General features: G+C 35.6%; 1 protein-coding gene across 1 annotated transcript in view; it reads right to left on the minus strand.

Moving 5' to 3' along the window:
• Window positions 1–25,248, minus strand: part of LOC127804451 (transcription factor IIIB 60 kDa subunit-like) — a 158,805-nt gene that overhangs the window by 51,665 nt on the left and 81,892 nt on the right. The window contains 7 exon segments of the mRNA XM_052341316.1: window positions 875–964; window positions 4,420–4,548; window positions 4,894–4,974; window positions 6,201–6,322; window positions 6,418–6,478; window positions 7,573–7,652; window positions 9,992–10,118. Coding sequence (XP_052197276.1) covers window positions 875–964; window positions 4,420–4,548; window positions 4,894–4,974; window positions 6,201–6,322; window positions 6,418–6,478; window positions 7,573–7,652; window positions 9,992–10,118 — 690 coding nt within the window.

Raw genomic sequence — 25,248 nt, forward strand, 5'->3', positions numbered from 1 at the left:
ATACTAAAAATTCATTTTCTCATTCATATAATCCACATAGTAGAAATTGATTTTCATATAGACATTTATCAAAAACCATTCATATAGACATTTATCAAAACCATTTCATTTCCAAGAGATATTAGATATCAAAATACCAAGAGATAGTTTTCTAAAATGAACACACTTTCAAAAACATGTTCTAGTTGGTCTTTTGCCTTAGAATTGTTTTGACCAACGATTTCAAGGAGATTCTTTTTAGATCGTAAAACTTGTTTATGCTAATCTCCAACTAATATAAAAGATCATAGATCAAAGCACTTTGAAATTGATTTTTGTTTCCAAACCATATGCTTTGATTGAGAAAAAAATACATTTGAAATTTTTCATCATCAAAACTAAACACAAGATCATCAAAACTAAACACAAGAGTAAAATATCATAATCAACATCCACAGTTCTCAAAACACACAAGAATTACGCATTCCATTCCAACTTAAAGAAAATATGCCCTACTATAACTAAGCACCATCATTAAACATTGCACACAGCATATTTAACACTTAGTTAACATGTTTAATCCGTTCGGCATGCCATTTAACATGTGTCTTGATGTGCCAACAATATGTGCTTTTTTATGTCATTTAGATATAGATAGGAGAGGAGACCCCTTTTAAGGTGTCTCTCTTTGATACTACTCCATTATTGGTTTACTTTTTTCATATCTAGCACCCCGTTCCATTCACAATCTATTAATTTAGACTAGTTACTGTTTTAGCACCATGCAGCACCTGCTGCTCACTCTGTGAGAATCTGATCCTTAATAACAGTTTTGGAATTGCATTAATTTTTTAAGTCAGTCCTAAGTCCTCAACTATTTATAGAATTAATGTACCTTCCTAGTTAACATTTTGAGGGTGGCTTCCGCAGCAGTTTGAGCAGGACCCAAATTCCTGGCTTCTGCAGCTCGTTTCTGTTGTTGCTCCTGCAAAACAAGATGTGTAGGAAATAGATTAAACAACAGATAACAGCCAAGTCCAAAAGACAGATGATATGTCTAGAACAAGGAGGGAAAACACAGTTGACAAGTTGGTGTAGGAGGAACGTAACAAACAGTAAGAATCTAAAGACTTTAATGTCAGGCACATACTAAATATATTTAAAGAGTAACAACTACCAGAGTCAAAATATAAAAAAGTACTAAGAAGTCGAATAAGACATAATAAACACTGTATTATAACCAGCCAGAAATATCCAAATGATAATTGTAAAACCTACCTCAAAACCATAATAACAACCAAATAGGCCAGGCTTCTGCAGAACAGCCACTTAAAATATTGGAAATACTGTTACATAAACAAATAGGATAAACAAGAGGAACATATACAGTGAACATGATAATCCCCAGGTATTACTTAGCCAAAATATATATATATGATAATCTTCAGGTATTTTAAACAGGCTGAGGTTCAATAACTCCATATAAGGTCTAGTGCATGAAATTGGAGCTGCTTTTGAGAAGACATTCATACCAGATGAAAGACATTTCCATGGTCTGTACATGAGAGTCACGGATAAACATGTGGCATTGTGCTTGGGGACATGAAAAGAGAATGGTTTTGTGTAGAGGTGACAGAGTAGCTTAAGTTCACTTTGGTAATGATTGTTTATGGGTAGGGGTGAAAGTCAACGAATAGCAGACTGAATGGATCAACAGTTAGAAGGATTGAAGAGATGGAGCCACCAGAGGGGACCGTTGAAGTAGCTGCACTCAAGTAAAAGGTTGACATTCAGCTTAAATTTGGGGGATTATATTGTTGCGTTTTCGAGAATTTTTTTTTAATTTAAAACTATTTACAGAAAAATTACAAAATAAAACTCAAACTAAAATTATTCTCACTAAAACTCTCCCCGTGTCACTCATTCCACGCAACAATTTTTGTTAAAACACAAGCATGGTTTTTTGAAAAAAAAAAAAAGGCATAACCACATTGTAGTTAATCCTTTGTATGCACGAAAAAAAAAAAAAAAGGAACATAAATTGCATTTGCAGTTTATGTTTTTCCTTCCAAAGCATAAACTGTATTTGCATTTAGACCATTTTTTGAAAAATACATGTGTTCTATATTTCTTTCTTTCACTCTTTTCCTGACAAAAGTCACGGAGTGATGTGATCGAGATTTTTAGTGTGGGAATAAATTCTGTAAAAGTTTTATTTTGTAAAATTTTTTTGGTGATCGTTTTAAATTTAAAAAAAAAATCATATTTTTGGATATGTTAACTCATTCGACTTGTTTGTGGAAACAATCAAGTAGTGGACATTAACACTAAAGGATTACAACAAGCAACCTTCATCATTTTTGACTAGGCTTCATAAGAGGTTCATAAATATGTAACTCTTACTATTTTGATTGAGAATTATAGAAGTTGGAATTAAGGATCCACAAGGTTGTGAGAATTCTGTAGTATTTTGGAAAAAGGTGTCTTAGCATGGTGAGCTGAAGCAAGGTGTTAAGCATTGAATGTTAGAGAAAACAAAGGCTCATAGGGCTGATAGCTTCGCTGTATTGCCATACGATAGCTGCTATGTTATGTTGATGTGTTATGTATTTGTTCAGTAGTTAGTTAGATAGTTATTCTGTTGTAAGTAGAAGAGGCAGTTGTTCAGTTATAAGAGGATAGGCTCACATAAATAACTAAGCTGTTCTATTATTCATTAATCAATTGATCGAGACATTATTCAGAAAATCTCTCTTGCATTTGTTCTTTCTTTTCTTTCATCTGTAAATTTTGATTTGGTTTTCACAACACCTATGAATGTAAATGTTGCATCGTACAGGCCTAGACTTGGTAGTGGTAATGTTAATAGTAATAGAGGAGGTTTTGTGTTTCGTGGTGGAGGATTTATGAATAGAGGAGGCAAAGGTCGAGGCCAATCTGGAAGAAGAGGGTATTGCCAATTGTGTGGTAAACCAGGCCATATTGTCGACAAGTGTTACTATCAATTTGACAAAAATTTTCAAAGAGCTTCTGGAGTTTCTACTCAAAATCAAGGATTTGGACAATCTAATCGTAGTGGAGAACGAAGAAGTTGAGATTCGGTATGTCCCTACACTACATCAAATGGCTAACATCTTTACAAAAGGGCTACCAAGGGATAGATTCTCTTTTCTATGTGACAAGCTTGGACTCAAGTTTTCTCCTATTTCTCCTACTTATCCTCATGTGACAACCTCCTCAAATTCAGATAAGACTAAGCTATCAAGTTCTACCACTACCAGGGGGTCCAAACTGAGGGGGGAATGTTAGAGAAAACAAATGCTCATAGTGCTAATACCTTCGATGTATTGCTATACGATAGCTGCTATGTTATGTTAATGTGTTATGTTACATTCTGTTATGATGATGTATTTGTTCAGTAGTTAGTCAGATGGTTATTCTGTTGTGAGTAGAAGAAGCGGTTGTCTAGTTGTAAGAGGACAGGCTCATATAAATAATTGAGTTGTCCTATTATTCATTAATCAATTAATCGAGGCATTATTCAGAAACTCTCTCTTGCATTTGTTTCTTTCTTTTCTTTCCTGAAACCCTAATCACATTGAAGAAGGAAGAGTAACACCAAAATAGGAGTAGGTGGCTGAAAATGGCATGGATAGTTAGCAAGTTGCTTCACCAACTGGTCAATCACCTTGATTTGCTTACAAAATAGGCCCTTTAGGCACTTACTCCAACATAACTTGTAGATTGAGAAGCTCTATAGTATAAGGTGAGAAAGTGGGAGGAGTGCTAGAAAAAAGAAAGCGAAAGTGAGGGAAACCAAGAAAGGGAGAATGTGGAGAACGTGTTCCTAGAAGACCTGAAGAGTTGAGGCTTGGAGTGAGGTAAGTACATTATTATGGCAACATTATGCATACACGACTTTATGGCAACCTGAGGAAGGCCATCTGGCATAAAATTTTTCACTTGTACTTTTGCAAGGATTTGTATTGTCCACGTCACTTTTATAAGTTAACTGGCATCATAAATGTTGCGTCACAGCCTTAACTTGGTCAGGATAAAGTGCACTTAATGATGATTCATGACTCACTTTAATGAAAGTACTGAATAAGTTACAAAGTACACCAAATACAAGCCATGGAAGGGTATTCAAGATTTGTGCGACAAGACAATCCAAGGGCTGTGGTAGGCAGCACATCCCAGGTAAGGCATTTAGGACGGGAATCCTCTGGGACACAAAAGAACCTTACCACCCCACTAAGGCCAGTTCCCAAAAACCACATTTAAGTCTAAAGAAAATGTAAACCAAGTCAAGCAGTCTATTAGAATAAGAAAATTTTGAAGTACAAATGCAAAACTAGTAAAGCTTCACACAAACATCAAGAAGCCTGTAACAAATTAACAGGGAGTTATAATAATGCCGTGAAAACAGAGAGAAATTACCTTTCTAGATTTTGCCACAGCTGCAGCTGCAGCTGCAGCAAGCTCCTGAGCAGCTTGTATTTTCTCTGGATAGTTGTGAAAATTTGCCTCATAAGCTTTCTTGGCAGCTGCTTCCTTAGCGTCTTGCTCCTGGTCACAGTCGAGGAAAAAAAAAATAGTTCTTGCACACGTTACATTCGGTCCAGATAGGCTACACCCACCAAACACAATAGGCATAATAGTATATTGAAAACGACTAGGACTCATGACAGATGCCTGCCAGATTTAAGGGTTTTGGTGCAACATATGGAAATTAATAACTATTTCATTATAGTTGTTTTTTACGTAAATTAGCAATAAGGCTTCTTATGGAAGCTTACTCATTATGAGTCAAAAAAATACCCTCTAAAATGGTTAATAAATAATATAAAGTGCCCACTTGTATTCACGCTACGACAATAGTCAATAATCAATTGCAATACGCAATTAGATCACCTCCACAAACTCCTTGTTCAATATTTCCCATAATGTCTTTTTGTATTGTTTCTCCTGCTCATTGAGAAGGTAGCTATCAACCTGCAACAACCAAACAACAAACTACTAATGAACAAAGAACCACTATATGCACTTGGCTGAAAGCACACAATGCGACAATAAAGCAGTCATCTTCATCTAGGAAATCATCATATAAATTAAAATCACATGATCACAAAAAACAAAATAGGAGCAGTGTGAAAACTATATTTCTTTAATTTCATAATTAGATTATGGGAAAAGATTTCAACAATTCATAGCACCCTTAAATTGATTGTATATACCCAAGAGCTATGTTACATAGACTTGGGTACAAGTGTCAAATATTGGTATGTATCCAGAGATCAGACTAGTCAATTTCATGAATTTCAGGATATGGAATATGCATCCGAACATAAGACACGATACAGGAATGTGACATAAAGAACAATAAATCTCGCTAACCCACCCCTACACTTGTTTAGCTCTATAACTAAAAATTAAGGTTATGGATTAATTAGGATTCATTAATTGATAACTATTATGTGTATATTTAAAATTTGAATTCATTTTATATTTGAAATTTAAATTGTAGTGGATTAATATTTTTTTAATTATAAAAGTTACATATATTCTCTTCTAAATCATAAAAATATTTTTTTTTTCTGTTCAGCTTCATTGTCTTTAAAAGCCCAAATGAAAGTCCACTCTATCTGCAATAAGAAAGATGATTTATTAGTTATTTGTAACTTATTTCCTTCTTATGTTCATGACATTAGAGATGAGTTAAGAGTTTCGAGAATGAGACTAGAGGTGGTAGTTGCTTAAAGCTAATAAGCTTGTCGAGAAGATCTTGCTATCAAAGGTAATCACCAGGAAGCACCACCAAACATGTTCATTGAAGGCCAAGAACTTGTTCAGAGCAAGGATATTGCGATCAAAGCCAACACTGGGCACAAACCAGGTAAGTATAGTTCTCACGTCACAACTCAGATCTGGCTTGTACAAACCGACATCTTGGTTCGCAGAACAGAGATCTGTGTTTTTCTATTGAGATAAATTGAGTGGAACCAGGTGTGCTGATTGGAGTGATGCTGGCTCTAATGCATATTTTGTACCAACACCAGTGTCTTCCCATGTTGACACTGGTACAATGCCTTATAGTCCACGTACATGTAACATAGCCCAATAGGACAACTAGTAGACACAAGATCTAATCACCGCCAACACATCAAAAAAACAAAGAAAAAAATTTAAGAAAAATTATTTTAAAGGATTTGGATTCATACCTCAGTATCATCAATATCAGAAAAAATTTCAGGTTCATCATCAACAATATTACTCATGCCATCAACTCCTTTGAATTTATCACAAGTACCCTCATTAACAACCATGTCATCAGTAGCAGGGCCTGAAACCGTTCATTATGAGTTACAAAATTTAAGCATTTCATTGCCTTAAGGGCATATGTGATACTTCTTCCACAAACAAGAGAAAAGAGCTCACCTTTGCTGGCAGACCAGGAAAAATGCTCCTCTTTGTTTCCATTCTCTAGTATGTCCAAGTCCTTCTCAACAAATAAAGAGACAATTAGACAGATGTAAAAAATTAACTAGAATGAAAAATGCTCCTCTTTGTTTCCATTCACTATTATGTCCAAGTCCTTCTCAACAAATAAAGAGACAATTAGACAGATGTAAAAAATTAACTAGAACAATATAGCAACACAAACTAGTTAATAGGCGCAATAAAGCAACACAAAGCCAGAAAAGAGAGAGAGAGAGAGAGAAGAAATACAAATAAAAAGATTGAATAATTTAGTAAATTCACAATGAGTTTTGGTAAATATTAAAGAATATTAAGGAGAAAGCCATAGGAAAAAAAATATGTTTTTGGTAAATAATAGAAAACAAAAAAAATTGGGCATAATTACAGAGGCAAGCTAGGGTCTTAGGTAGAGAGAAAACGAGGCTTGTCTAATTCAAAGAAAATTCAGAAATGAACAACCTAAATAGAATCTGGCAAGAAAGGCTATTTATATAGACACAGTATAACCGCCTTACATAGATATAAAAATAACAAACAGCAACATATAACTAACAACTAACAGAAATAAAACATAACATGTGACACTATAAGATAAAAACAAAAACAACATAAAATCATGTGATATGTTCTCTCACATTTCCCCCAAAAATTGGACTCCCTTCTCCTTGAGTTTTCCTTGACTAATCCATTAGTGATTGCTGTTTGAGTAAGTGACTTCTGCAAACAAATCTTGTCACATAGCCATTGAAATCTGCCCTTAGGTAAACTCTTAGTAAACAAATCAACAAGCTAACTAGCTGTAGGAATGTAGCGAACCTCTACTTATCCGTTCTCCACTTTTTCTAGCACAAAATGAACATCCAATTCAATATGTTTTGTGCGAGAATGAAACACTAGATTCTCTGACATACTCTTGGCAGCCATGTTATCAGTCCATTCTATAAGTGTGTGCTCACTTTTATAGTCCAACTCCGTAAAGAGAGAGTCTAACCATAGTAGTTCAGTCACCCCTTGAGTAATGGCTCGATATTTAATTTTCCCTACTGATCGGGCAACAACATGTTGCTTCCAAGAACTCTACACAATCAAGTTATTTCCAAGACAAACACAAACCCCACTTGTGGAGCGTCTAGTGGCTCGACAACCAGTATGGTCAGAGTCTGGATAAACCACGAAAGGAAGGTCAGTAGAAGCTGGAGCAAAGAATAAGCCTAATCCGATAGTACATTTAAGATATTTGAGGAGTCTCTTGCAGGCCAGCTAGTGTCGCTGCTTAGAAGAGGATAGGAATTGGCTAAGTTTATTCACTGCAAATGAGATATAAGGTCAGGTATAAATCAAATATTGTAGTGACCCAATAATTGTTCTGTATGGAGATGGATGAGTAAAACAATCGCCTTCATCAATTAAATGAACGACTAAATTCATGGGTGTATCACAGGGTTTACAGTCGACCATAATTTCACTATTCAACAAGTCTAGAGTATATTTGGACTCCGTGAGATAAATTCCTTTAAAATTTCTATGAGCCTCAAAACCAAGAAAATAATTAAGTAAGTCAAGTGTTTTTAGAGAAAAATTAGTATCCAAATCCTTGATAAAGCCCCTAAGAGTACCATTATCAGACCCTGTGATCAAGATGTCATCCACATAGACTAAAACAACAAGACAAACTGTGATGTCCGCTTGATGAATAATGAGGCATAAAAAATGGCTCTAATAAATCCCCATGACTATAAAACAGATTTCAGTTTGGTATACCAAGCATGAGGTGCTTATTTTAAGCCATATAAAGACTTCTGAAGCTTGCAAACATGATTAGGATACTGTGGATGAATAAACCCCTCTACCTTCATCATAAACACCGATGCAATCAAATCACCGTTCAAAAAAGCATTATTCACGTCAACTTGTTGAATACCCCATCCAAAGGTGACAACTAGAGTAAATAACACCCTAATTGTTGGAGCTTTTATCATTGGATTGAAAGTCTCACCAAAATCAATCCTTGGGGTTTGATGAAAACCCTTTGCAACTAGTCAAGCCTTAGTTTAAGGATTCAGCCATCAGGTTTATATTTAACTCAAAACATCCATTTGCAGCCAATTAAGTTCATATCTTTGGAAAATAGAACTAGCTCCCAAGTATGGTTATGTTCCAAGGCTACAAATCCATCCTGCATAGCTTAAACCCAATGTGAATCTAACAAGGCCTCACGAACTAAGGTAGGCTCTAGGGATCCCACTAAGGTAAGAGGAGAAGTATGCAAGAGCTGCCTGGTCTTGGACGGAGTTTGCAATGGATGAATTGAGGGAGCACGAATAATAGGAGGTCTAGTAGGTCGTGAGACAGGTATACTAGCAGGGGATGAATCAATAGGTGAAGATGAGTGTATAGAAGAAGTAGAAACTGGATGTCTTGTTGAAAAGGAGGGAAGACCAGTAGGTGCTACTGAAGTTGGTGACCGTTTGAAAGAAAATTGTGGCTGATGGCATGGCGTGGAAAAATCCTTTGACTCTGACTTAGAGACACTTGAAGAATTGTAAAACAAATCCGAAAACGGAAATTCATCTGGATTGAATTGAACATTCCGAGATACAAAAACTTGACCAAATGGATGTAGGCACTTAAACCCAGCTTGAATAGGATTATACCCAATGAAGATTACATTTAGTAGAATGAAACTCAAACTTGTGTTTGTTGTAAGGCCTCATATAGGGAAAACAGGCACAGGCAAAGGGCTGCAAATTGTGATAATTGGGTTTACTGTGATGTACGAGCTCAAAAGGGGTATGAAATTTGAGAGGAGCGGAGGGCAGCAAAATGATAAGGGAAACTGCAATTTGAAAAGCTTCAGCCCAAAATTTGAGAGGCATTTTAGCATGTGACAACAAGGTGAGGCCCATTTTAGTAACATGACAATGTTTCCTCTCTACAACACCAATTTGTTGGTGTGTATAAGGGCAAATAAACCGGAGTTGTATCCCATTATTTAAAAGGTAAGACACAAAGGCTTTGAATCACCCCCTAGAGCATTGTCTAATTGAAAGGCTTTAAGTTTAGCTGAAAATTTAGTTTCAGCTTGCTTATGAAAAGTACTGAATGTAGACAGGGCATCAGATTTAAGCTTCAATTTGGTACAGCCATGTAAACCTTGTATAGGCATCAACTATCACCATGTAGTAACAAAAAACTTCAACTGGCATAATACGTGAAGGTCCCCAAAGATCTGAATAAGCTAGATCTAAAGGATACTTTGCTGTAATTGGACAATCAACAAATGCAAGCTGATGGAGTTTTCCAACATGACACGAATCACAAAATGAAGACATAGATTGAACACAAGGAATGTGAATTTTATTCAATACTAAATGCAGTACATTGAAAGAAGGATGGCCTAATTTAGCATGCCATCATTTATACAACTGAGTTGAAGGAGAAACTAAAGATCTAGAGGACAGTTCATGAGTAAATGGATGCTGTCTTGTACATTTATTAGCTAAAAAATCATTACAAAATGAAGTCAATGTACTGTCAATAGCTGAATGAAAAGCAGTAGGATGAATTGGATTGTTGGAAACAGCAGAAAGTGGTGCTGAATGCAGCCTATAAAGTCCATCCTTGAGACATCCTTTGAGTAGCACCTGGCCTGACTTGTCCTTCATCAAACAACATCGAGAGTCAAATTCAACAACTAAATCATGATCTCTTGTGAGTTAAGAGACATTGAGTAGATTTTTAGTTATACTGGGAACATGCAAAACACTTGGTAAAGAGATGGCAGAGATAGGTTTAGTTTGTGTGCGTAAATGTCAAAGACCAATGTTTGGAATAGAGAGTTTCTTACCATTGCCAACTGAAACTCTTTCACTGCCATTGTACGGAGGATGCAATGACAGTTGGTTAAGGTTAGAGGTTATATGATTGGTTGCTCTAGAATCAACATACCAAGAAGGATCAGCAAAAGGCTATCCTCGAATTGATGACGAAGAAATATTAGTATAAGAATTGAAGTGATTAGGATAAGATCCTTGAATAGAGCCTAAGTCAGTCATGTAGGACTCATTAGAGTTACTAATGGAAGCTACAAATGCTCTTAAATCAAACTGCGACAGCATCATTGATCTGCCAAAAGTTGGTTGTCAAGTCATAAAAAGTTGATTTCTCTGAAAGTTTTTGTCATATTGATGATAACAACAGTCAGCAAAGTGCCCTGGCTTGCCGTAGAGCTAACACTAGATCCTTCTGTTTGATTGTCTTCCTCTACGTCTTCTTCCTCTTGAAATAAATCCACCTCTATTTTGTGTCATAGTACCCTCTACCATTAAAACTTCCACCACCTTGTGTTGTAAAGAAAGCTACATTTGCATTTGGCATAAAAGACTGCACATTAAGTCAGGACTGAGGCAAATTCTTAGAATTCAGCCTTTGCTCATGCATCAATAACAGGTATTGAACCTTTTCCAAGTCAATATCATCCATTTGATAAGTGATAAGACTTGCAACAGTCTCATAATCATGATCTAGACCATTCAAGATTGCTAGAAGCAAGTCCCTTTCACTAAGTGATAAGGGTGTGGCCTATTGTATAATCAGTGATTGACGGAGACTCCTTTTTGACTAATGTTAATTGTTGTTTTAACTGATAGGATTTAGCAATGGTCTGGCATGAATAAAGATTTCCAAGGCTCAACCATACCTCAACAGATGATTTGCACTGAATTGCCGAGTAGTAATTAAAGGGCAATATAGTAATAATATTATAATAATAGTTAGGAGATATTTTAGAAGCACATGGGGTGCATGTGCTAGGCTGCTATTGAGCTTGTAATGCCTATATAAGGCTACTGCTATTGGTTTGTTGGGGTATGTTGAAAAATTATGGAATTGAAATTCTAATTTCTTCTTTCTACCATTCTTCCTCTCTCTTCTGTTCTTCTATTTCTCCCTCTCTTTCTTGTCATTTTCTTCCCCAAATCTGTTAATTCTTGGTTCTAAATCAATCGGATTCTTCCGATTACCCGTTTAAACCCAAATTAAACCTTAGGTCCATGAAAAATTGGTATCAGAGCCAACGATTCTTGGTTGTGGTTCCGATTCGTTTGAAGGTAGCAATTTCAGTGGGTTTCTAATAGCCGAGTGAGTTGCGACTCTGATCGAAAGTTTCGATCCCAACTAGTGAAGCAACCCGATGGCAATCAAGCACTGCCATCTTGATCAGAAGCTCCAACCCATACTAGTGAAACAAACCAATGGCCTTAGAGAACGACCCAATCTGATCGAAAGAAGGTTCTAACTCGTTTTAGAGAGGCGACACCGAGGCTAAAAGAAAAAGGCGTGACTGGGCGGCTCTTATCAAAGCATGAATGGCAAGTACTGTAGGCGAGCAAGATAGAGGCAACTAGATCAAGATTGGGTCGAACAAGGAAGGGGGGTTCGCTACCGCTATCCATTGCAATTGTTGATTGTGGCGCATGCGATTCTCTTGGGCTGGTGTGAGGCTATTATTTCCCAGAAATTTTGAACAATCCTATCTGACTTTTAAAGGCAAAGACAATCGGTGATTATAATTTGGGTCGCTCCAGCACATTCAAGCAATCTGACAAAGCAAATCCCAGTCTTCATCTTCTTCTGCTGGTGCAATTCCATCTAAACGGCAACGTTGGCAGGGGTACACAGTTCTCCTTGTCTAATTGGGCGATTGAGAGTTTATGATTTGCCAATCCAAAAAGGGGGTTACTAGAATTAGACGAGAAGCAGAGGTACGTTACTACTTGTAAATCACTTCATGATCAATGTTTCAGTGGTAAATTGTGGGTGATTAGGCAACGACTTCAGTGGGTAGCGACTTCATTTTGGAGGGTGTGCATGTAAATCAGTTACTTGATCAATCTAGGTTGTGGTGAGTAGACTAGTAGTTAACCCGTCTGATTTCAGAACCGAAATTGAACGCATAATAGGTTCAGAGCAGAGGATTTTATTAGGTGCATCACAATCGCTCAAAGCAGGCGCTGTAGGACGAGAAATTGGAAGGCGATTGAGGCTAGGTCGACTACAAAAATAGGCAATTGAGGCTAGAACGTTTCTAGCGGAATTAATCTCTAGCGGTGGCTTACGATGGTGATCCAGTGGCAAGAACGATAAAGTTCAGAAGGCAAAGAGGCATATGCAATTGAGAATGAAGCAGAAATACGATTCCAATTCGATTTTGTATGCTGAAATTAATTTCAGCAAAGGGATTTGGGCGTTGATAAATGATTTCTCAGTTCCGATTCGAAGGTATAGAGTTGGATTATCGTAGCTGAACAATTAGTCCTAGGTTGTGGTTTCCAAATCAAATTGAAGGCTAGTAAACAAGGAAAACAACTGCAAAAAATCAGCAACTCCACTAAACAGTCATGACATTGGATGCTCCTTTTGGAAACTTGGAGAGAAGGTTGGGGCGCTTTGAGAGAAGGGTGAATGGGTCTCTAGATGAAATAAGGTATCAACTACAGGGTCTCATGGACATGTTCACCTGCCAAAGTCAATCATCCATGAAGAAATTGACTCCAAATATCCTAGAGAATACTAAGAGGTATGCTTCCTCTTTCTCATCACCACCTCCTTCATCTAATTGGAATGAATATGAAAAAGAAGTGAGAAGACCTAAAGAGGCAACTACCCAAAGGCTGCAAGGGGAGATGTTTGGAGATCGATGTTTGTCTAATGTGGTGGAAGAATTCTACAAAATCAAGCAAGATGGGTCAGTAAGGGAGTACAAAATGAGGTTTGAAGAGCTGAAGGCCTTGATGCACAATTATAACTCCTATTTGATAGAGGATTATTTCGTTTTAAGCTTCTTAATTGGCTTAAAACCAGAAAGTCGATTAGTGAAGGTAATTCAGCCCAAAACTGTCAAGCAAGCTGCTAATAGTGCTCGATTCCAAGAATTTGTGTTCGAAGAACAAAGGAAGGAAGAGGAGGAGAAGATGACAGAAAGAGCAAACAAGGAAGCAAGGAGCATTGATCATTTTATGGAAGAGTTGGAGCATGAATCAGAAATGAAGGAAAGACGGAACCAAGAGCGTGGTGAACACTGCAGTGAAAATTCTACCCCATCAAACCGAAATGATGTGCTATCAGATGATTTTAAACCAGATGAGAAGCCTGGATCAGTTGATAATGGAGATCTGCAAGCTACCAAGCTTAATGTTGGAAATTTGTCTCCTCAGGTGGATGAAAATTCAGTTATTAAACAAGCGATAAATCATGTTGGGACTAAAGAACCATTAGCTGGAACTGAAAAAAACTTGTCAAGGATAACTAATGATTCTGAAGAAGTAAAGAGAGGTTATAAAGACATCAGTTTAGGCCAAATTTTGCAAGAGAAAGAAGCTAAAAATTGTGTTGAGAATCAGTCTACAAATCATATTGATGATGAGAACTGCTATGAAGATGGCCTACTTGTAGCTGAAATATCTTCCAATGTTGTGAAGGTGTGTAGAACTGATCCTAAAATGTGCCACAATGTTGCTGTAAATTTTGGGGTTGAGGAGCAACATCAATTGAAGGCTGAAGGACTGCAAGTTTCAGCTGTTGCCTATGACCAGAAGCAGCTAAATTCAATAAAGGTACCAGATAAGGATATATTGACTGGATTTGGCATCATATTGGATCCTCAATTTATGGGTACAAGCTATCTTAATTTAGTAGCTATCACCAACCCACGGGAAATGGTATGCCGCTCCTTGGAGGAAGATGCAGCTTTGATTGCACTGATTATCATTTTTGTTTCAGCTGAGGAGTATCCAAGAATAAAGAAGAAGAAACCTAGAAAGGGAATGATAAAAGAAAGAACAACCAAGCTAGAGAGATATGGTATTGGTTGAGGAGCAATGGCTAAATTGTTGTAAGTTCTTAGGAACGAGAACTCTCTCAAGGAGGGGGGAATTGTCATGACCCGAGTAGTAATTAAAGGGAAATATAGTAATAGTATTATAATAATAGTTATGAGATATTTTAGAAGCACATGGGGTGCATGTGCTAGGCCACTATTGAGCTTGTAATGCCTATATAAGGCTACTGCTATTGGTTTGTTGGGGTATGCTAAAAAATTATGGAATTGAAATTCTAATTTCTTCTCTCTACCATTCTTCCTCTCCCGTTCTTCTTCCTCTCTCTTCTATTCTTCTACTTCTCCCTCTCTTGCTTCTCATTTTCTTCCCCAAATCTGTCAATTATTGGTTCTAAATCAATTGGATTCTTCCAGTTACCCGTTTAAACCCAGATTAAACCTTGGGTCTATGACAATTGGCAAAGGAGTATTGTTAATATACTGCTAAAGATCAAATGCACGAATAGTTGTAGAAACTTGCACTTCCGAGAAAATGTAATTGTTTGGATTGAGTTGAATAGGAATGTAGCTAAAAGCTTTAGCCATGGCAGCAAAGTCAGTTTGGAACGAAGAGAACAGAGAGGAGGAAGAACGAGGTTGAATTGCCGAAGAGTCACTACAAATTGGAGTAGATGCTATAGGTTCTAATACCATGTGAAATGAGAAACAGAGGCAAGCTAGGTTTGAGGTAGAGAGAGAACCAGGCTCATCTGATTTAATGAAAATTCAAAAATGAACAACCTAAACAGAATCTGGCAAGAAAGGCTGCTTATATAAGCACAGCATAACCGCCTTACATAGATATAAAAATAACAAACAGCAACATATAACTAACAGCCAACAGAAATAAAACATAACATGACACTATAAGATATAAACAGAAAAAGCATAAAATCACATGATATGTTCTTTCACAAACTGTACCTTATCCTAACCAAATTAGGTTCGGTTGCAATGCATTCATAGCATCAACTATGCAATAGAACATGACTATATCAATTGTTCTCATTCACCACCATCTCATGAAACTTTTCCATATAACAATAGTGTTCAAATTTTATAACATCATTCCCTGGCCAGAGGGTTGTGTTAAGAATAGCATCCAACATAAAAGTTGTCACATTGTTCTTTTACATAGATTTGAATTGACAATGTGACTTTTAAAAGTAAATTAACATTATGAATGTCACGCCACCTAAGCTAACTTGGTTAGGATAAGCTGCAGTTGATAATGATATAAAAAATTATCATTATTATAAATTGAATACATCCTCATATTGGATTTTTTATCCTTTCCAATATTTTTAGTTCTTCTCTATTATTATGCTCATGATGCAATAATAATCCCAATCCTTACTCTCATTAGATGAGGTCAGCTACATGAATTATAAACCTCCATGCATCTCTATCCAAGTATCCAATACCATATATTTGTGAGGCCATTATATCCCATATTATGTCTAAAACTTTCCCACAAAATTTTCTTTGGTCTCCCTCTTTTGCTACAAATTTCCTTTCATTTTATCCACTAGCCTCATAGGAGCTTATATTGGCTTTCTACTACCATGTCCAAATGATCTTACTCTTGCATGTTCAATAGGCGCCACTCTTTTAAGTATTATTTCTGTCTCCTTATTTTTTTAAAATCATATATTATGTCCATGCTTATTTTACCTTTTTCATATTCAGTTTAATGCTTCTTAGCAGCTAGCTAACCCTATCATGATGCTACAACAACCAGAGAGATCTTACTGTACCTGAAGTTGGCAATCCCTAAAATATGGTAATATTTCCTTTCACTTCAACACAAAAATATTATGTCCATGCTTATTTTACCTTTTTCATATCCAGTTTAATGCTTCTTAGCAGCTAGCTAACCCTATCATGATGCTACAACAACCAGGGAGATCTTGCTGTACCTGAAGTTGGCAATCCCTAAAATATGGTAATATTTCCTTTCACTTCAACACAAGAATATTATTATTCAATCTTATCCGAGAAACGCTGTGTTTCAGAATAAGCGCCCCTTTCAGTCAATAGAATGTATATATATTATGTATGCATACTAAAAGTGGCACCAAGATTATTCAACCATACTCTGGGAGGTCCAAAACTTCATCCAAAGATGTGAAAAAATCAGGAGATGAGTGACAAATTGCAAGTCATCCATAAGCAGGCATCAATAAACATAGATCAGCCTTCTTCTCATCAGATCTTAAAGCATGAGATTCTTACCATTAACTGATATCCACATAACAAATATAAAACTAGAAAGATACACTCGTTCCAGAATGCCTAACCTAGCAAGAGCAATTAAAGCTTTGTAACAAGATTTCAGCTCAAGAAAATCCAAATTTTTATTTTATGTACCAAACAACATCATCAATCCTCTTACAAGGCATACATAGCCATCAAACATATTGATAGCATTGTTTAGTATAATGTACGGGCCTTTGCTTCCGGCTGGAGCACCCCATCTGTCTCTAGGGTGTTAGATGGTGTCCATCCTTTGATAATTCATAAGGGAGTGCTCCTCCCTGCCAGTCCCAAGCCTGGATAAAAGAAAAGGATTGTGTTAAGTTACCAACAGTAAACGTAAAACCTAGTCGGATCCAAACATAAACTCTAGACAAACTATGAAAAACCATTGGGATGTAACCATTCAAAGCAACACACTACACAGCCCACATGTAGTGTTAAGTGAGCTAGGGTCACTGCATCGACACCTGGATGTAGTGACAAATAAGCAAGAGTCCTCGCATTTGGTTGAACGGATGCAGGTAAATAAGCTAGTCTAAAATCAGAATCAAAATAAAAATCAAAATCAAAATCAAAGCTAAAATCAAAATCTTAGATTAAGGATTGGGTCATAGAACATAGGAACATTAACAGGCAAATCTATGGAAGTGGTAGATGTGATGATTAAGAGAAAGATTAATACTAAGTGCCTTCAATAAACGAGATGGGTGGGGGGGGAAGTAAAAATTTTATCAGAATCTAGATATAAAATATGGTACACAGAAACTGATCAAGCAAAAAATAGAGTGGGGATTATTATGGATAAAAGCTTATTAGATGAGCTAGTGGATGTAAAGAGAATAAGGGATAGAATTATTATGGTGAAAGTTAGTCTAGGAAGAATAACTATGAATATCTTTAGTACATATGCACCACAAGCGGGGTTAAATAAGGAGATAAAAACAAAATTCTAGGAGAATCTAGAGGAACTAATACAAATGATACTAAGAGGAGAAAAAGTTATTTTAGGAGGTCACTTAAATGATCAGGTGGGTAGAGAGTCTAGAGACAGAAACAGCTATCAAGAGGTACATGAAGGGTATGGATTCGAGGAAATTAATAATGAGGGTAAGTCTATTCTGGACTTTGCTATGGCATATGTGCTCATCATAACCAATATTAAGTTTAGAAAACAAGGCAAACATTTAATCACATATAAAAATGTCACATTAAGCATCCAAATAGACTATCTCCTCATGAGACAAGAGGATCAATTATGTTGTACGGATTGTAAGGTGATACCAGGGGAGTGTTTGACTACTCAACGTAGACTTTTGGTACTTAGTGTCCATGTAAGAAAATGGAAGAGAAAAAATTGTATAAAAGAAAATCCAAAAATTAGGTGGTGGGATTTAAAAGGGGAGAAACAAATAATCTTCAAAGAAAAATTAAGGGGTAGAAGGGAATGGAATGGACAAGGTAAGGCAAACCAATTGTGAACGAAAATGGCTACAGCATTGGGAAGTACGATAAAGGTAGTCCTTGGAGAGACAAACAACCCAAACCTCAAGGAGTCTTGATGATGGAATGAAGAGGTACATTGAAAATTAGAGATAAGAAAACTTGCTATAAGGTTGTACATCAGTGTAGCAATGAAGAAAACCTAAAAAATTATAAAAAAACAAAAAAAAAATAGCAAAAAGAGTTGTTGGCGAAGCAAGGTCAAAAGTATATGAGAATCTATACAAATGACTTGAGACAAAAGATGGAGAAAGAGATATATATAAATTAGCTAAAGCAATAAAACAAAAAACAAGGTATCTAAACAAAATGAAATGCATAAAAGATGAAAATCAAAATGTATTAGTGAATGAGGGATCGATTAAGAAGAGATGAAAGGAGTATTTTACAAAATTATTCAATGATGGTGGTGACACGAGTTAGGTTTGTAACGACCCGTTAGAGGGCCTAGTATTTATTTAGAATTAGTTAATTAATTATTGAAGTAATTAATTAAGAGGATTTTCCATTTAATTATTTAATATGGCAATTTAGATTTTTATTGAGTAAATAGCATTTAATTATTTATTTATTTTTGAAATTAAATGCAAGGACTTGAAGGACATTTAAGAAGTTGTTATTTATTTAATTTAGTTAATAAGAGTTATTAAGAGATTAGTGATTCCATCCGTGAGAGGATTGGGATTAGAGTCTCCTGGATATAGTAGGAGAGGGAGAAGGGCATTAGGTTTCCTATAGACATATGTATATACGTATAGCCTCATTAGCCTTAGTCTCTTCACGCCGCTGAAAGAGAGATAAATCGTGAAGAACAGAGGAGCCAAGAAGCAGTAGCAGATTCAAGTCTTGCGTAAGAGTCTCTTTTGGCGATCGTTAGGGTTCGATCAGAGAGTCTAAGGCAAGTATCCCATCCCTGTAATCCATTCTTACGAGATTATAGTTTGGTGATACCCTCAGTTGATTCAAGATTCTTAGTGTAATTCAGATTAATACAGTCGGTATGTATGTATATATTTTTCATGCATATACAGTGAGTTCAAGCTTTGCATAGAAGGCTCTCGGGAGATTATTAAGTCAATCAAGAAGATCATAAGGCAAGTATCCTTCCCCTGTAACCCTTCCTTACAGGTCTTAATTTAGTTTGATATTAGATTTCCAGAATTGAATCAGTTCCAATGCATGTATATATATATATGCGTTACAGTGAGTTATTTCAGTTCAGTGCATGTTTATATATGTATTTACATGCGTACAGTGAGTACCAGCCAGTTCATGCATATTCCTTGCAATGTTTACATTAGTTATGATCAGTAAATCATCCCTCAAGTTGTTTATATATCAATTGGGATTGTTCTCCCAAGATTTCTTTTGGAATGGTGTAGTGAAGCTAAGTTTTGATTCAAGATATGATCTCTGTTATCGTAAGCTTTATATCTGATGAGGTTCCAGTCATTCGAATAAGTCTTGTGTCATTTGAATGAGTTTCAAAGCATCCGAATAAGTTTCAGTGTTATCGTAATGATTTTCCTTGTAATGTATCAGTCATTCGAATGAGTGCCTTGTCATTCGAATGAGTCCTGAGATATCGTATCATTCGTATGAATTTTTGAGGTTTTTAGACTGTCATTCGAATGAGCCCTTGAAGATGTGAGTAAGTTGTTGCTCTGTATAGCTTAGCATTCGAATGAGCCTTCTTGTCATTCGAATGATCTTCAAATTGATTCGAATAAGGTTACTGTTGCATTCGAATGAGTCGAGTTTTGCCAGTTCAAATGTTGGAAATTTTCAAAATTCATTCGAATGAATTTGAGAGTCATTCGAATGAGTCCCAGATCAGATCCGAATAGCCTTTGAATATCATCTATCATTCGAATGAGCCTTCTGTCATTCGAATGAGTCCCTATCATTCGAATGAGTTTTCTGCCATTCGAATGAGCTTTCTGCCATTCGAATGAGCTTTCATTCAAATGGCTGCCTTTTCATTGAAATTGCTTCCTTAGACTTTCTCAATCATCCAAATAGTATCAAATGGCATCCAAATAGCTTCCAATAAATTCTTGATTCAAGTTTTAAATTTAATATGAATATTCAATTATTCAAATATTGAATTTTTATGCCAAGATATCATAAAATCCAATATACCATGCCTATACTTAGAAATTTCAGAATATTTGAATCTCAATATTTCTAGTAAAAATCATATACCATGTTTAGCAGTTCATTATGACATGGTCAGCATTATTTTGTGAGATTATGTGCATACACATTGTATGAGCATTGAGCATGACTTATGTGGAGCACTACATATCGTGTGCCAGCATTTATATGAGCATTGCATTATGCGCGCCAGGCGGCTTGCCCGCGGGGATCCCACTAGTATCAGTACAATTATATCTCAGTTATGAGTTGCTCGCCTGATGTCGACCAGGGAGCTAGGGGCATATTGCCCAAAGTATGTGCTTACAGTTTTTATGTTTGCAGGACTCAGATCAGTCAGGTATGTGTTACAGTTACGTGGGCCTATGGGCCAAAGTTGCATACCTGCATTTAGTTTACAGCTTATGTGCATTACATCTTATAAATGCCATCCAGTGATTATTATATCTCTCAGTACAAGTTCAGTAAGTATTTTTATCAGTATCGATATTCTTCGATTCAGCTTCAGTTATTCTTTCCAGTTTATTACTTGCTGAGCTTTGTAGCTCACCTTGTACTCTTCACCATTCCAGGTCCTAGTGGGGGAGTACCAGACGTGGGGCCTAGCAGCAGTGTCTAGTAGTGTGTGTACGTGGAGCCGCTCAAGACCAAAGATGTCTGGGAGTTATTAGTTATTAGTTATTAGTTGTTAGTTAGTGCTTGATCAGTTTAGATTCATTTTAATTTCCAGTTTAGGGAATTTCCCTTAGATGCAATTATGATTTCAGTTTTTGATGACTCAGAGTCTTATTACAGTTAATTGATATATACAGTATCGGTATCAGAATTCAGTTATCAGTTGGTTTATTTTATTATCCCCAGTAACACCTCTTCTCGGGCAATTCTAGGAGAGGGGGTGTTACAAGGTTAGGACATCTTAAAAGGGAACATGAACTATACATTTTATCAACGCATAAGTTCCAAACACATAAGGCAAGCATTAAAAAAGATAAAAAAATTATAAGACTGTGGGACAAAATAGTATACCAATAAAAGCATAGAAATGCGTGGGAGAAAAGGGCATTTCTTAGTTAATGAAATTATTTAACATAATCCCTAAATCAAAAAATATGCTAGATGAGTGGACGAAAATGATGTATTGATGATGTTGGTGTAAATGATTTTGATGATGAAAAACATAGTTTGCTATATCTCTTGGTATTCCTTATCTTTCAAAGATAAATCAATTTCAAATAAAGTCTAAACTAAGTTGTATAATCAAATGCATTTGGAAGGCTTTTGTTAAGAATCATGATAAGTATCTTTGAACTTATATTTAAAATCCAAAGTATTTTTATGTCTAATAGATAAGGCAAAATTAGCCCTTAGTGATTAGAAAAGTTTTAAGTGTCTAAAAAGAAATTTTAGCTTCTGTCGGTCGACTAATTGTTTTTGATTAGGCGCCTAACAGATTGCCTATGATCTATTTTCAATCGCTTTAAGCCTTCTGTCAATCGTTTGATCACTCTCGATCAGGCGCCTAACTGTATGCTTAAAGCATGCATTAATCGCTTGATTGTTTTCATCTGTCGCCTGACAATAAGCAAATGAGTTTTTCTTGTTAAACCAAATTTCTAAAATAGTCATCTATCCATTCTCATTTGTCGCCTGACAGAATGCATGCATGTGAAATTTTCTATTAGCTGAAAATCAGTCGCCTGACCTTTATTATCTGTCGCCTAACAGTATGTATGACTGCATGTATTAAAGCTTCCAATATATATATGATCTATTGTCTAACCATTTCCATCTGTCGTCTGTTTTTTCAAATATAGCCTTAATCTATTGACAGATGCTTTGCATCGGTCGATCTATTTTTTCGCAGATTCAAATAACGGCTAGTTTTGGTGCATTTAATGCTCCAATAACTCTCTCAAACGGTCAGATTTTTGGTGGCTAGCACCATAAACTATAAATAGGTGGTTGAGACTTCATTTAAAGCTCTTAGATTAACTCAACTACAAAGCCCACAAGAGTTTAAAAGCTTTTATCTGTGCTTGCATCTTTTTCTCTCTACATTCATTGTAAAGGCTTGTATTCATTTATTGTTTATTTCTTTCAAGCCTTATTCCATTGTTGAGAGAACTTGTAACAAAGGGTCTAAACCCTTAGCTTGTATTATTTTCTACTCTTTTATTTCCTAGCTCTTGCTAGAGGACCCACATTTTGAGTTGGGGGTTGTACTTTCCTAGCATTCTTGATACAGGGCCTATCTTTAAGATAGGAGGTTTATCCATAGTGGATTGTTTTTAAAATCCTTAGCGAGGAACTAAGGTAGTGGATTAAGCTTGGAATAAGTTGAACCACTATATATCACTGTATACTTTTCCATTGCTTTATTTTCAGCTTTGCCATTGTTCTTGCTAATATACTAATCTACCTACTTTAAGTTGTAGAAAATATTTTTTGCTCAAAAGTATGTAAGGTTCAATTAAATTTTTTATTTTCTCAATTCACCTCCCCCCCTCCCTCTTGGGTGTGTGTGCCATACACATTATATCTATCAGAAAAGTACTTTGGTTCCTACATACAAGAATAAGGGAGATGTTCAAAATTGTGAAAATTACAGAGAAATTAAGTTAATAAGCCATACCATGAAACTCTGGAAGAAAGTAATAGAGTAAAGGCTCAAAAAACTCTGGGAGAAAGTAATAGAGTAAAGGCTCAAAAAAGAAATAGACGTATCTGAAAACAAATTTGGTTTCATGCCTTATAAGTCAACATTAGAAGCTGTTTACCTACGAAGGCACCTAACTTAACAGAAGGACCTGCATATAGTGTTTATAGATTTAGAAAAGGCTTATGATAGGGTTCCTACAAAAGTATTATGAAGGGTTTTAGAGAAGAAATGAGGCTGAATAGCTTATATACAAATCATTAAGGACATGTGTCATGGTGCAAAGACAAGAGTCAAAACATACGGAAGGGATACTAAACCTTTTAAAATTACAATGGAATTGCATCAAGAATCTACACTAAGTCCATACTTATTTGCTTTAGTAATGGATGAACTCACTAAACACATTCAGATAGAGGTGCCATGGTGTATGCTATTTGCAAATAACATAGTGTTGGTGAATAAACAAAAAAAAAAAGTGAATACTAAGCTTGAGATGTAGAGAAACAATTTAGAATCTAAAAGATTTAAATTAAGTGGAAGGAAAACATAATATATGAAATGTAAATTTAGCAAGAATGCAAGAGTGAAGGATGTTATAATAAAATTAGAAGATCAAATCATTCAAAGAAAAGACCATTTTCGATATTTGGGATCAGTGATCCAAAAAGATTAAGGAATTCACAAGACTGTCACGCATAGAATTAAGGCAGGCTGGCTCAAATGGAGAAATGCATCGAGAGTGTTATGTAATAGTAAAATCCCATTAAAATTAAAAGAAAAATTCTATAAAACAACTATAAGACCTGTAGAAGAAAATGCTGATGAGTAGCTAGCTAGATAGTTAGTTGGTTCACATTTTTAGTTAATGCTGTTTGCTGTTATATTCAGTTGTGTTTATTAGTTGTGTTGCTGAGTTGTACTCGTTACTAAGCTAGCCAACGTATATATATACTTAGCTATGCTTATCATTTTAATTAATTCATTCAAAGGAATTACTCAGAAAGGCTCACATCCTCGTTCTTTCTGTTTTGCTCCGTTTTGTTTGTTCATCAAAGCTATTCTTACAAGACCAATTTTGTTATATAGCTCAGGATGTTGGACAGTAAAATACCAACATGAGCATGCATCGAGTATAGCAGAGACATAGTTGTTAAAGGCGTGCCTAGGCGCAAAGCGCCAGTTCAGTGCCTCGCTTGGGCCGAGGTAAGGCGATTTCAGTGAGGTGCGCGCCTTGCACGGTGAGGCGTCAAGGCAAGAGGCACGTCTTATGAAACCTAGGTTTTAATTAAAATCTAGGTAGCCCAATTCCTGCCCTCTTCTCAATTTCAACATGTATACATTACAACATATTTACATTTATTTAGTTTAAGTAAATGTCCACATTTTCTTTTATTTATATTTAACCTTCCATTTACTTTAATACATAAATGTAAATAAGAAAGTACCCCTATTTGGATTCAATAAAAATATTTAAAAAATCAAAATTCATAAAAATAAGAAAATAAAATTTTAATTTTTGTACAAACTCAGGATTTAGCGATTTTACCACCCCCAAAATACATACCTACTATTTCTTGAAAAATTCATTAAAAATTATTTTAATAACAATGAATATTAGCTATCAAAATACCGAGAAATATTTTTTTAAAATAAAAACACTTTCTTATATGTCTCATTATAATGCGCAAATCTTCCAGACTTAGAAAAATAGCATTTTTCAAAATGAAAACATTTTCTTCACTGAAGGGGATGATGAAGATATTGACCTTGATGTTGATGATCTCCTTGATGATAATTGATTAAAACTTCTTTATTGATTGTGGACTTGTAGTGTTTATATGTTTATTTAGAACTTTGCATGATGATTGGTACTTATTTGAGTTTGAGACTTTAAGTTTGAACTTTGATGATATTTCTAGTTTAGAATTTGCATGATGAATAAATCAACTTTGATGATGTTAGTTTATAATTTGAAGATAATGAATCATTAATGATATGCATGTGTTATTATTGATAATTTGATAGTTTTTTATGATTTTACAAGATTTTGAGTTTTTTTTCTAAAAGGTGCGCCTCGCTTCTCAAAGGCGCGCCTCACTGCGCCTTGTGCCTTTCAGAACTATGAGCAGAGATAAAGATGCTAAGATGGATATGTAGCCATACAAGAACAGATAAAATTAGAAATGAGATTATTCGTAATAAGGTAAGAGTAGTGCCAATCGAGAAGAAGATGAGGGAGACTAGACTAAGATGGTCTATGTAACACCTCACTTTTCCGATTGTGTTATAACTTAGGATAATTCTGAGATAATAGTTTTTTTTTTCCAAAACTAATATT

The sequence above is a fragment of the Diospyros lotus genome, chromosome 6 (assembly GCF_014633365.1).
Source record: "Diospyros lotus cultivar Yz01 chromosome 6, ASM1463336v1, whole genome shotgun sequence".
In the NCBI taxonomy this organism is placed as follows: Eukaryota; Viridiplantae; Streptophyta; class Magnoliopsida; order Ericales; family Ebenaceae; genus Diospyros; species Diospyros lotus.